At 33.8% G+C, this 11,704-nt stretch overlaps 2 protein-coding genes across 2 annotated transcripts; one reads left to right on the top strand and one right to left on the bottom strand.

Annotated features, from left to right (window-relative positions):
* The first annotated feature begins 4,441 nt into the window (after window positions 1-4,441).
* On the top strand, window positions 4,442-9,441 carry LOC129875105 (uncharacterized). The gene is made up of 11 exons (XM_055950538.1): window positions 4,442-4,845; window positions 5,463-5,532; window positions 5,980-6,063; window positions 6,150-6,263; window positions 6,572-6,997; window positions 7,159-7,562; window positions 7,650-7,749; window positions 7,854-7,913; window positions 7,987-8,073; window positions 8,358-8,486; window positions 8,908-9,441. The coding sequence occupies exons 1-11, from the start codon at window positions 4,667-4,669 to the stop codon at window positions 9,211-9,213; spliced, it is 1,959 nt and encodes a 652-aa protein (XP_055806513.1). The 5' UTR covers window positions 4,442-4,666; the 3' UTR covers window positions 9,214-9,441.
* Window positions 9,442-9,826: 385 nt separating this feature from the next.
* Window positions 9,827-10,575, bottom strand: LOC129873282 (STS14 protein). The gene has a single exon (XM_055948346.1). It carries the CDS (start codon window positions 10,458-10,460, stop codon window positions 9,915-9,917), a length of 546 nt encoding a protein of 181 aa, XP_055804321.1. The 5' UTR covers window positions 10,461-10,575; the 3' UTR covers window positions 9,827-9,914.
* Between the last annotated feature and the right edge of the window lie 1,129 nt (window positions 10,576-11,704).

The raw sequence follows: 11,704 nt of genomic DNA, 5'->3' as shown, positions 1-11,704 counted from the left end.
GTAGGCAACACAAATGTACACGTCATAAATAAATCAAGACAACAAATATATCATAACTATCAAGTTTGATGCGTAAAAGGGTAAGTGTCAATAATTCATGGAAGCATATTTACAAGATTTAACATCAAGTTTCGCCCAATATGTACGTCATGCCCTCACACCAAACATGATTCAAGTATCAAGAAGGACCGAATCCCTGTATCAAGAAGGGTAAAGACCCAATAATCAAGAGAACCAAGAACCATATTAAAAATGGCTTCCTAATTCGTACTTAAAATGGACAGCTTCCATACTTAAGACGAACTAAAAATCCATAATCAAGATGGCAAAGGGTCCGAAACAAGAGGCATGCCAATAGTGACAAAGTCACAGCCACAAGAAGGACAAGTTCCACAAGAATGTCAAGTGATCGAGCAATCCGTACAAATGGGTGAGTTAAGCAAGTGTCTTGCAAATTTCCCAAGATACCAATATGACAAGACATATTTCAAGACAATAGCAACCATACCAAGATAGGGTTTTAATATATTAGTAGGTAACAAGAGTTTATACACAAACCTCAGCCTTTTAGCATACAACAATCCAACACGACTTCAAAAGTTCAAACCGTAGGCCATCAAATGTCTCAAGTTCCTCAACTTGCACACGATATAACCAACCTTGAAAATACCATTAAATGACTTATTTAACTTTCCATAATATCCATAATATTGACATAGAACAAGATTTATTATTGCAAACAAGCCTAGAATGTTTCGACCCGAATTATGTTACTAAAACAGTAAATTCGGAAAGTCAAGTACCACAGGTTGAATCCAAATTTCGAAACTCAAAACAGAAAAACTAGACTTTATCCCCTCATGAAACTTTTAGATATACTTCTTAAGTTTGCAACCCAAAAGGAATCAACACAAAACTCATTTTGTACAAAATTATATCATCAAAATACTAACAGATACACATGACGAATTTTGAAAATCAAGAATCTGGACAGATATACTTGTCCGGTTGTATCTAAGTTTGCAAACTGAAAACGGCAAAACTGGACTTTATTCCCTTCACAAAACATTTATATATATGTCTTAAGTTTCCAATCCAAAAGAAATCAACACAAAACTCATTTTATACAAAAAGATATCATCAACGCACTAACAGCAGTACCATCTCAAAAACGGGTTTGCAAACAAAGTTTATTCCCCCAATTTCGACAATAATATTTTATCAACAACATCAACAACATTATCAACAATCATTCTACATCATAACTTAACTAATTACACCCATTTAATCAAACCAAAACAGCCCCAAATCCATAAGTCTCAACAAAGCCAACAAACAAGTTTACAACGCTTACTTCCTCCGTTTTAAACCGTTAAATCTCTAAACAAGCTTGTTAACAAGAAAAAGAACCTAAATCTTACCTTAGGTGTGCAGCAACTATGACCACACACTCCTTATTAGCTATTTTTTAGCTCAAAGTGAAGACAACGTAACGTGCAACGCCTTTCTCTTCACGAGCTTCAGAATTCGGGACTCAGATTTGGGTAGAAAATGGCTTCTTAGCCTAGAAGCTCTCTCTTTCCCTCTTTCTCTATGATGTTCTAGAAAGTTATGGTCTACAATGGAAGAGATAAGATGAACTTATCCTTTAAATGTCAAAGAAAATGGGCCTGACCCGACTTGGATTCGGGTTGGGCCCAAAATCATCACCCTGCTTGACATTTCTGTGTTAAAACGTCCATAACATTTTATTCTGTTGTCGCCTATAAGCCCACGACCTATGGTTGGAAAGGTATTTCAATTATCTAGAACTTTTATTTTATAAGATTTCCCAAATTTCCAGATTATAAAGGGTTTATGGCCTTCCTAAGTCTGATCACCCAAAAATATAGCTAAACAAAAACATTTTTTTTCCCTGTAACAAAATTCGAGTCAGTAGCAGTTGATCATATCATCAAGAAATAACCACTTTAATTCAAAAATTAGCTTAAATAATTAGGGACGTTACACAAATTTCCGCCTTTTTCCCATTGACGATTATTCTCGAATTCCGAGACTAATTACGGGGCCGATCTACACCAAACATATTTTCGAGACCAGTTCATTTCACTAAATCAATTTCCTTGAGCATTCTTTATTTGTGTCACGTATCCACCTTTTATACTGCCAGACGTACGAGCTGTTTCAATTTGCCCAATACAATATTATTAATATAATTTTATTTAATATTATTAAATCATTTATATTCATTAATTAAGCATATATTACTTTTAACTCATGTAAAATAAGCGTACATGTAGATGTAGAGAGCCGGAAAAAAAAATAGTCTCTCGCCTCAAAAGAGATGAAAGGAGAGTGTTAACTGGAATATGGAGTGATCATAGTGTTCGATTTTTTCAATAGTATAAATTTTTTCATATTTGGTTGGTCAAAATATTTATTAAAAGTTACTCCTTTCAGTTAAATTTTAGTCTTGACAAAATTTAAAAAAATAAAAAAGACTTTTGAATTTTGTGATATTAAATTAATTAAAATGTATATAATATATTAAAATATTTTTTGAATGTTGCCTTCTGAAATATGTCATACAAGATGTTGGATAGTTATTGCAGTAAATATTGAAAATGTCATTCTTTCTTTAAACAACCTAAAAGGAAAAGCAAGACAAACAAATTAAAATGAAAAAAGCAAAACAAATCTATAATTTTAAAGTTTCGGGTGCCAAGAATTGAACAACGTACACAACTTGCGTAAGCTATATCAATATTTAGAAAACGAAGTATAATTTATCATCAGTTATGTGAACATGGAAGAGTCTTGGCTCATTGGTTTATATGAATCTTATTATTAGAGTTCGACGTTCGAACTTGCATCCACAAGTATAAAAGCTGCACTATGTGTCCTATCATTACTTTGTGTGTCAAGACTCAAAGACTAGTATATATATATATATATATATATATATATATATTCCGTACATATTGATCCGATCCATCCCTGAAAGAGACTATACGCTTAAGAAAATAACAATAAAGGTAATTCAAAAATTACTTTAAATTACAAGATTTAGATCCCAATTGCGGTAGAGAATAATTAGGTAATATATACTTGTTAATTTATTTCATGTTTATGCGATCAAGTCATATTTGCTTGTTATAATAGCTAACATATCTTATTTTTAAAATTTTAAATTTCACATTTTAAGAAGTTTGCACATTTACGGCCCACATATTTTGGCCGCAGGCAATCTCCTAACAACTTCTATAAATATGTAAAATTCTGACCTTTACTTTCATTTTCCCTCATCCCGTCCGACTTGTAGAGCTTCAAAACCCTTCTCTCTCATCCTAAGGCTAGGTAAGTGTTCTTTCGATGCCTTGTGAATGACAAGCCTCTATAAAATTCTATTTTACAATATAATGCTTGTAACGACTGATCAATTTTGTTAAACTTGATTCACCTTAAAGTTCTATTATATATATATATAAATAGTTTGTGAATTTGGGACCTCAAGTAACACAAGATCAATAAAAAATTAAACTAATTTTTGAATGAAAGTTCTTTTTTACAAATCCAACTTCTAAAACAAGCCACTCCGAGGAATTTTTTTTTTCTCTTTTTCTTTGTTGATTTTCAGATATGTATAAGCATGATATTTGGATATAACCATGACTTGAGTAGCAAAGAAAAACTTTTCTATTGTTTAAGCTTTGATGAGACGCAATTCCTTAAAAATAGTGGTTATAATAAGCTTGAATTACAAAATACTAATGGGAATATACACACTTGCATATAATATATATAGTTTTATGGAGTGGTTGGATCCACATGAAACACTTGTTCAATTGTGTCAGGACTCAGGAGGCCTCTAATTTTCAACCATACAAACTTTCTGTTTGTCTCAAAATATAAAACTTAAAAAACTCAATTTTCCAACAAAAGGCTAGGTCTCAGACATACTCATTAGACATGTAGGTTTGGAGAAAGAATGTAAATAATATTTCCTTCATTTTAATTTATTTATCTGATTTAGATCTGACATACAATTTTAAAAAATAAAAGAAATTTTCAAATCTTTTCATATCTTGTAATCTTAAATTTAGCTACATATAATGTACCATAATATTTTTTAATTTTATAATTTTTAAGTATGTAATGTGAATTAGAATTAAAAAAAATGTCAAAAGAACTAAAAGCGAAAAGATAAAAAACAAACAAATTAAAATTAAAACGGAGGGAGCATATGTGTATTTTAACCCCAATTTAGGATGGTCTAACATTGTTTTCACTAGCCCCATGATTCAATATATACTATTCCCAATAGTTCACTTAAGCTGAAAATATTTGTTCTAAAGTACTATTTGTCAACTTAAATTAGTAATCCACTAAGCTGGCATTAATTTCTTTCTTTATCTTCTTCTTTTAGGTTGCCAATATTCTTCCAATTAATCAATCTCTTGTAAAGTTGTAGTTTTAAATTTGCTATTCATTATTCAGCCACCACTTTAAGGACTTACCTTGTAATCAAGTAAAGATCTTTGCTTTTGGAGGTGTAGTACTTTGTAGATTTAATGTGTTCTTTGTTGAAAAAAGTTCCCTTTACTGCCAAAAAGCTATATTGGGACTCTTCATGTAACAGATTTTTTTGGAGCAAAAGAGTATATATATGCACCACTTTAGTTCTTTGTCAAAAGGGCTATCTTTTCTTTGTGTATTAGCAAGCTCTTTTAGTGTTGAAAGTTCAGAGTTTGTTCATGGCAAGCTTTCAGGTTACTTCTTGAAAAGGAGTTGGAGAAAGTTATTGCAAATGCAAGTATCCAATTTTAAACACAAACGTTCTAAGAGGTAACCATTGAATTTCTTCTTCTTGTTATTGCACGTATAATCCCTCCCGTTCCAATTTACGTGGCACAGTGCGAATATCGAAAATCAAACTGATTTTTTCATGTCTTTTGAATATTTTGAATTGTTAATTATTATAACTTATATGTTAAAATTCACGATCAAGATTAAAGTGCTTGATTTTCGAAATCGTAACGGTGCGACGTAAATTGTGACATAGAGAGTAGTATTTTGTAATCTCTCTTTCTCTGTTTTTTTGTGTTTGGGGTTTCCCTAAGTTGAAAGACTTTCAACTTGGGTGGGGGTATTCGCTTGGCAAGCTGATATTGTTGCTATTTTCTTGATTCAATTTCATTTGAGTTGGTCTTAAAAAGCAAAAGTTCAAAGGTATTGTAGAAAGAGTGGAAAAAGAAAATTGAAGGACTTTATTTATTTTCTTAAATTATTAATTTCCTACTGTTTTAGTTCTTTGAGTGAAGTATGTTTACAGTAGGAGCCATTGTGTACTCCAGAAAATGTTTTTTTTTTTTAGCTTATTCCTCTATGCTAGTATGATTTTTTGGGTGATGTCTATTATTTCTGTTAATATTTTCTTTGCTATTTGATCTTCACGAATGCAGCTTCCCGTATACACGAGGATTCAAAGACAATGTGGATCATTTAGTAGAGGACTCTAATCAATTGAATTTGGTAAGGAAGCTTCCATGTGTCCTTCCTGTTTTTTATGTTAGAGCTTTCATAGCAAAATGTGACCAAAATATGTTACAAGTTAAAAAGGGTGCAAAAGGAAAAGGATAATTGAACTCACCATGAACTTTTGATCCTTATCTTGCATCCTGACTTATATTGTACCTTCGCTTCCTTGTGCGCTTTCAAATTTGTTTATACATCATCAAACAATTGCCTAAACTTTTAAATTTCTCTCCAAGATAAAGGAAGGAAGACTAACAAGGAACATGCCTTAGTGATATTGTATGAGTGGGTTAAAGTCCCACATTGGTTGGGAAATGGACTGACGGTCGACTTATATGGACTTGGGCAAGCTAGCTATTGGGGTGGAGTTAGGCCTAGGTGTCATATCTTTACAAATACCAAGCATTTGGGACATTTGAGGAGATATCTGTTTTTTTTTTCTAGGATAAGGGTGACAGAAATGACTGTAGTGAGAGCAAGAAGAAGCGGTGGTCATCTGAGGAAGTCGAAAGTTCTTTGAGGCAAGAGGTAAGAAAATTGAGATGATAAAACTATTAATTCCAGTTGGTTCAACAGTTTATTAATGTCTGGTCGAAAACTTAACTACTTTACAGATAATGCAACTCGAGAGAAGCTTAGAGCACCAAGTCATAGTTCGATGTTCTCTAGAAAAAGCATTGGGATGTGAATCTTTCTCGCAAAACATCACTCAGCCCTCAATGCCTAAGGTACCTCCTCCTTTTCCTTGTAGCACCTATGACATACTATAGTATGACATTGTTTTGGTTACTTCCACCTTGAATAAGATTAGAGATTCCGTCAGCTTTTTGTGGAAATTTGAGCATTTCATACTTCTTACATCTCCTTGTGAAGTAACATAGCTAGTGTAAATCTCACATACTATATTGTAAATTTGCCGTATCTATTTTCATTGTCGCACTCATGGTTATTCTTGTCAAAATTGAGTTTTTCTATATTTTTTGTGTTGTTTTTAATACCCTCCATGTTAGTCATGTGTCTTTTCAATTGCATCCAGCCAGCTGCAGAACTGACTAGAGAAATTTCAGTACTAGAGTTGGAAGTAGCTTGTTTGGAGAAGTATCTTCTCTCATCATATCGTAAAGCATTTGATCAACAGAGCTCATCCATGTCTTCTCCCACTAGAGATGATAAACTAAAATCTCCTATGTATGCCAAAGTAAGAAGGTGCCTTGTATTTTCTAAATCTTATTCTAGAGTGAGAAGGCAAAATTCTTGCGCTCATCCTGATAGGCAGTCAGTATCAAATCCATGGAAAGAAACAACTCGCACAACAGAAGACAAAGTTAGAGAATCTGGGGTCCATCGAAGTCGTTCCTCACTAACTCAACAATCAGATCTGTCAAAGAGAGTTTCCACAGCAGAGGATATACCAGGCAAAGATTTGCGTGCTTGTCAATCTCAACCTTCGTCTATGACGGAGGTATGTTGTATCAGAGATAAGTTTTTACTGTACTTTAGGAAAAGGGAAATGATTAGATATTACTTTTGCATCTATCCATGTTGTAGTGTTATGATTTTCCCTCTGTAGAAAAATGAAAAGTGGAGAATTGAGAGTTTTTCACTTTAATTGGTTCTTTGCAGTACGCGCAGAATTCTTCTTCAAATTTAATCAGTTTGGCGGAGCATCCTGGCAACCGTATTTCTGATCATGTTCCAGAGACACCAAACAAGCTGTCTGAGAACATGGTAAGGTGCATGTGCACCATATATTGCAAACTTGCTGATCCTCCACTTGCAAAGCTGTGTCTCTCATCACCAACCTCATCCTTGTCATCAATGAGTGCCTTTTCTACGAAAGACCAATGTGATATATGGAGCCCGGGATTAAGGAAAGATTCATCTTTTGATGTTCGTTATGACAATCCTTTTCATGTGGAAGGGTTGAAGGAGTTCCGTGGACCTTATAGCACAATGGTTGAAGTACAAGGTCTATATAAAGATAGTCACAAACTAGGTGATATTGAGCCTTTGTTGCAAAATTTCAGGTAAGGAAATCTGAGATTCAGGCATCTCGTGGTATATACTTTAGCAATTTTTTGCTGTAAAACGCCCATTAACGTTTTACATTGCAGGTCAATTGTTTCTCGCCTAGAAGAAATAGATCCGGGAAAGTTGAGTCATGAAGAAAAGCTAGCATTCTGGATTAACATACATAACGCATTGGTGATGCATGTAATTATTCTTCTTGATTAAACTTTCAGCATTATAGGTTAAGAAATCTGTGAAGTTTCAAATCCACCCTGAGCTTATGATGTTTTTCAACTATTCCTATCTAGGCATTTTTATCTTATGGGATTCAACAAAAGAATGTGAAGAGAGTTTATCTACTCTTGAAGGTAAGTGAGATAAACTTATTTCTTTGGCCAAGAATTGCTTGTACATTTTGTCTTACCTTTTTACTTAACCCAGGCTGCCTGTAATGTCGGTGGTCATGTAGTCAGTGTGAATGTGATACAGAGCTCTATCTTGGGATGTCGGGTGTCTAGACAAGGACAGGTACACCTCATAAACTAGTCTACTGTTACATATGCATTTCAGCTTAAATTTCATATTCAACAACTATGTTCTCTACTACATAAAACCTCTAAAAGTAGTTGTGTTAGTTCAGGAACCATTATTATTCAAGAATCCCATGAAAGCATCCAAGGATCTTCTTTTTTTACACTGATACTGATGTCTAGAATTTTCTGATCCCTGCATGTCTCATTTTACTAGTCTTACATGGTTGGATTTCTCAAATTTGGTACTTGTATTGCTGATAAAGCTTACTCTTGATGCAGTGGCTTCGCTTGTTTCTTTCTTATAGAGGAAAATTTAAGGCAGGTGATGAAAGACAAGCCTATGCTATTGAACATCCAGAACCCCTTCTGCACTTTGCACTCTGCTCAGGCAATCATTCAGATCCTGCGGTATTGTCCATAATCTTCCTTTCTCCTCAAAGTTTGCGATGAACACTTTTCTTATATATTCAATAATAATTGAATTTACATGAAATTTAATATTGCTGCAATTTATTTTTGGAAGGTTAGAAATTGACATCAGTTTCTATCTGAGAAGCTCCTTAGAATGTGCTGAGAGTCATCTATATTCTGTTCATGAAAAATAGCTCCTGTTATCATGCAAATACAGTGATCAGTAGAAATGGGTTTCACTAATTGGTTGATCTCAAATCCTCGTAGGCTTAGACTAAGGTTTTGTAAATCAATTAATCAATGACTATTATACGTTCTTGAATCTTAATTGAAAAACAATAAGAATCTCTTGGCAATATGATGTGATGAACAATTATGACATTTGGTTGTCTCACGGGTCAAACGTTTCCCTTGTCAGGTAAGAGTCTATACACCGGAGAGAGTGTTGCAGGAGCTGGAAGCAGCAAAAGAAGAATATATTAGAGCAACTTTTGGTGTGAAGAAAGATGATAAAGTTGTTTTGCCAAAAGTTGTGGAGTCCTTTGCTAAAGATTCTGGCCTATATCCTGCTGGTGTTATGGAGATGATCCAGCAATCCTTACCTGCTGAATCTCTTAGAAGAAGCATTAAGAATATTCAGCAGCGAAATTCTCACAAGAACATTGAATGGGTTCGTCATGATTTTGCTTTCCGGTATCTAATCATGAAGGAGCTGGTGAAGTGACGTACTTTTATTCATTATAGAGATTTGATTAGTAGTAAGTCACTTTGATCTCCAACCATTAGGTTGTAGGTTCGAGTCACTAAGGGGGCAAGTGAAAAGGGGGAAAAAGAGTGTTTTGTGAGACCTCTCTTTTTCATTTTTTCCTTTTAAGAGGGAACTTATTTCCTTTTCTCTCCTGTTTAAATGCATGCAAATTTTGGAGTTAGAATGGAGGAATTGACTGAAGAATGTCTACAATCTGTGGTTTGTATGTAACATCATTCTTAATCCCAAGCCCCTATTGACATTAGGATACTCGGTTGGTTCCATAGACTAATCATCAAAGGCGCGGATAACACATATATTCAATAGGTTCAACTATACATACATATGAAAATTTACTAAAATTTCAAAAAATATTAAATTTTTGAATTCATACTTTCATGTAATGGATTCCGAATTAAGAAAATAAAAGTTGAACTCATCAAATTTAAATTCTAGGTTTAGTCTCCCTGCACCTTAATTATTGGATCGGCTATATCCGCTTACAAATTGAATAATAGAAAATGATCTTTCAGATCTCTTACGTTTAAAATGAGAAAAAATTCTGTTAAGTGAAAAAGAGAAAGTAGAATACCAGCAAAATGAACAGAGTGCTTCTTATTGTAAGCTAGAAACTTGAATACACAAAAGTTACATTACAAAATCATGTAAATTGCAGATCAATAAGGTTTCTCTCCAATTACATTTCCAGGTGGATTATAGAAACACACAGTAAGAGTAGCAGGTCCTTTAGAACAAGTAGCTTGAGCACAACCCAATTCTATCGATTTCTTCCAAACAACTTGTGTATAAACTCCACACTTATCATTCCCTGTACATGAATTATTAGCATAGTTATAAAATTTCTTCTCAGCAACCCAAGAATCGACGGCCATACGTGGGGTCACCACCATTCCACTAGCCCATAATTGATTGCCACCATATTTGCCATTAGTTAAATTAGCAAAGCTGCAATTTTGTTTGTCCCTTTGGTAACGAACAAGAAGGCTAGTTTCTTTTGCTAACATTGGACTCCATGTCAGAGGGCCAACACCCACTTCAGCTCTTGCCTTGTTATGTGCATCCAAGAATTCTTGGGCCGCGCGGGACGGTGGAGTTGTGGCGGATGTCGGTGGTGGTGGTGGAACTGTCTGTCCTGAGATATGAGTTAAGGATGAAGCAGTGGTTAATAGGAGGAATTGGAGGCAGAAGAAAAAGTTGGTCATTTTGTTTTTAACTTTCAACTCTGTTTTCTTTTCTTCATATACGGGCACGATGACTCAGCGCTATGTATTTGTGGGGGTGTGAATGATAGTTATGCCAAAACATATATTCTTTTGGTTTCTTATCCGATTCGAGGTCTGATATTTATATTGAGGCGATTATATTCAAATTCGCATCAGAAAATTTCACAATAAAAGTAAAGTACTCCTAATAAAAATGATTTCCTATTTAAAGAGACTCGAATTTGAGATTTGTTAGTTCGATGAAAAAATATCTATCACTTTTCAATAATCATTTATACCATAAATAATAATAGTAGAATTGTTATGAGGCGACTAATAATGATTAAATTATTTAATAGCGATAAACTTGAAGGATTAAATATGCTCCAGTGTTATATTTAATGAATGGTTTTAGACCTATTTCCATTGGTAAATGCCTACTCAATGTCATTTTACATTGCTATACATCAACAATAGGGGTATTTTTTATCATTAAATAGTTTTAACCACCTTTATTGTCGATGCACGCATTGCATATGAAATAACACTAATTAGTGCATATATTATTTAATGTCGTTAATCAAATATTGCATTAATCATATAGATTGAAAATTATTATTTTTGCTATACGATCAATTCCAATCACTTCCCTAATGATTTACTAAAATTTTAAATAGGATCGTACAAGATGTCCTGGTTGGTTTTTGATATACTCAGCTGTCCTTTTCCCACATAATGGATCTTGTTCATGTGGGGGAGAGTTGGGGTTCATATATTGGACTTACGTGCCCAACATAAATGCACGTGACTCGTGAGTGACAACGAGAGCTGACTTTTCTGCCCACAGAGGCTCACAGAATTGAAGGAAAACAAAAGACATGGTTTTTTACTTTGACGACGTATAGACAAAGCATGGAGTCAGGGACGGCCAAAAGCTTGTTTGGTCCTATTATAGAGATATTTTTAGATTAAATTATTAACAAAATATTTTTTTTATTTAATTTTATATAATTTAATGATATTGTTTTAATCATTTTCTATATCATTATTTGAAGTGGTTATTTTACAATAAACATCGAAATCTCACTAAATGAAGTTTCCATTCTTCCATTTAATGCAACATGCTCTACTCAGTGAAGCGGCACGTGTTGACCCATCTTCTCTCTACGAAATGAAAATATGTAGTGTGAATTTGACTTTGGATGTCATGTTCATTGATCCGTCTTTATCATATAATATAATTA

This window comes from Solanum dulcamara, chromosome 11 (assembly GCF_947179165.1).
Source record: "Solanum dulcamara chromosome 11, daSolDulc1.2, whole genome shotgun sequence".
Classification (NCBI taxonomy): domain Eukaryota; kingdom Viridiplantae; phylum Streptophyta; class Magnoliopsida; order Solanales; family Solanaceae; genus Solanum; species Solanum dulcamara.
The sequence above is the reverse complement of the archived record's forward strand: the minus strand, read 5'-3'. Positions and strand labels throughout refer to the sequence as shown.

What these genes read in the sequence shown, in the direction of transcription:
- LOC129875105 (XM_055950538.1), top strand. Translation starts at nt 4,667, where the DNA reads ATGCACCACTTTAGTTCTTTGTCAAAAGGGCTATCTTTTCTTTGTGTA. An exon ending in CTCAGCCCTCAATGCCTAAG is followed by an intron (nt 6,264 to 6,571) that starts GTACCTCCTCCT and finishes AATTGCATCCAG; the next exon opens with CCAGCTGCAGAACTGACTAG. An exon ending in AACCTTCGTCTATGACGGAG is followed by an intron (nt 6,998 to 7,158) that starts GTATGTTGTATC and finishes GGTTCTTTGCAG; the next exon opens with TACGCGCAGAATTCTTCTTC.
- LOC129873282 (XM_055948346.1), bottom strand. Translation starts at nt 10,460, where the DNA reads ATGACCAACTTTTTCTTCTGCCTCCAATTCCTCCTATTAACCACTGCT.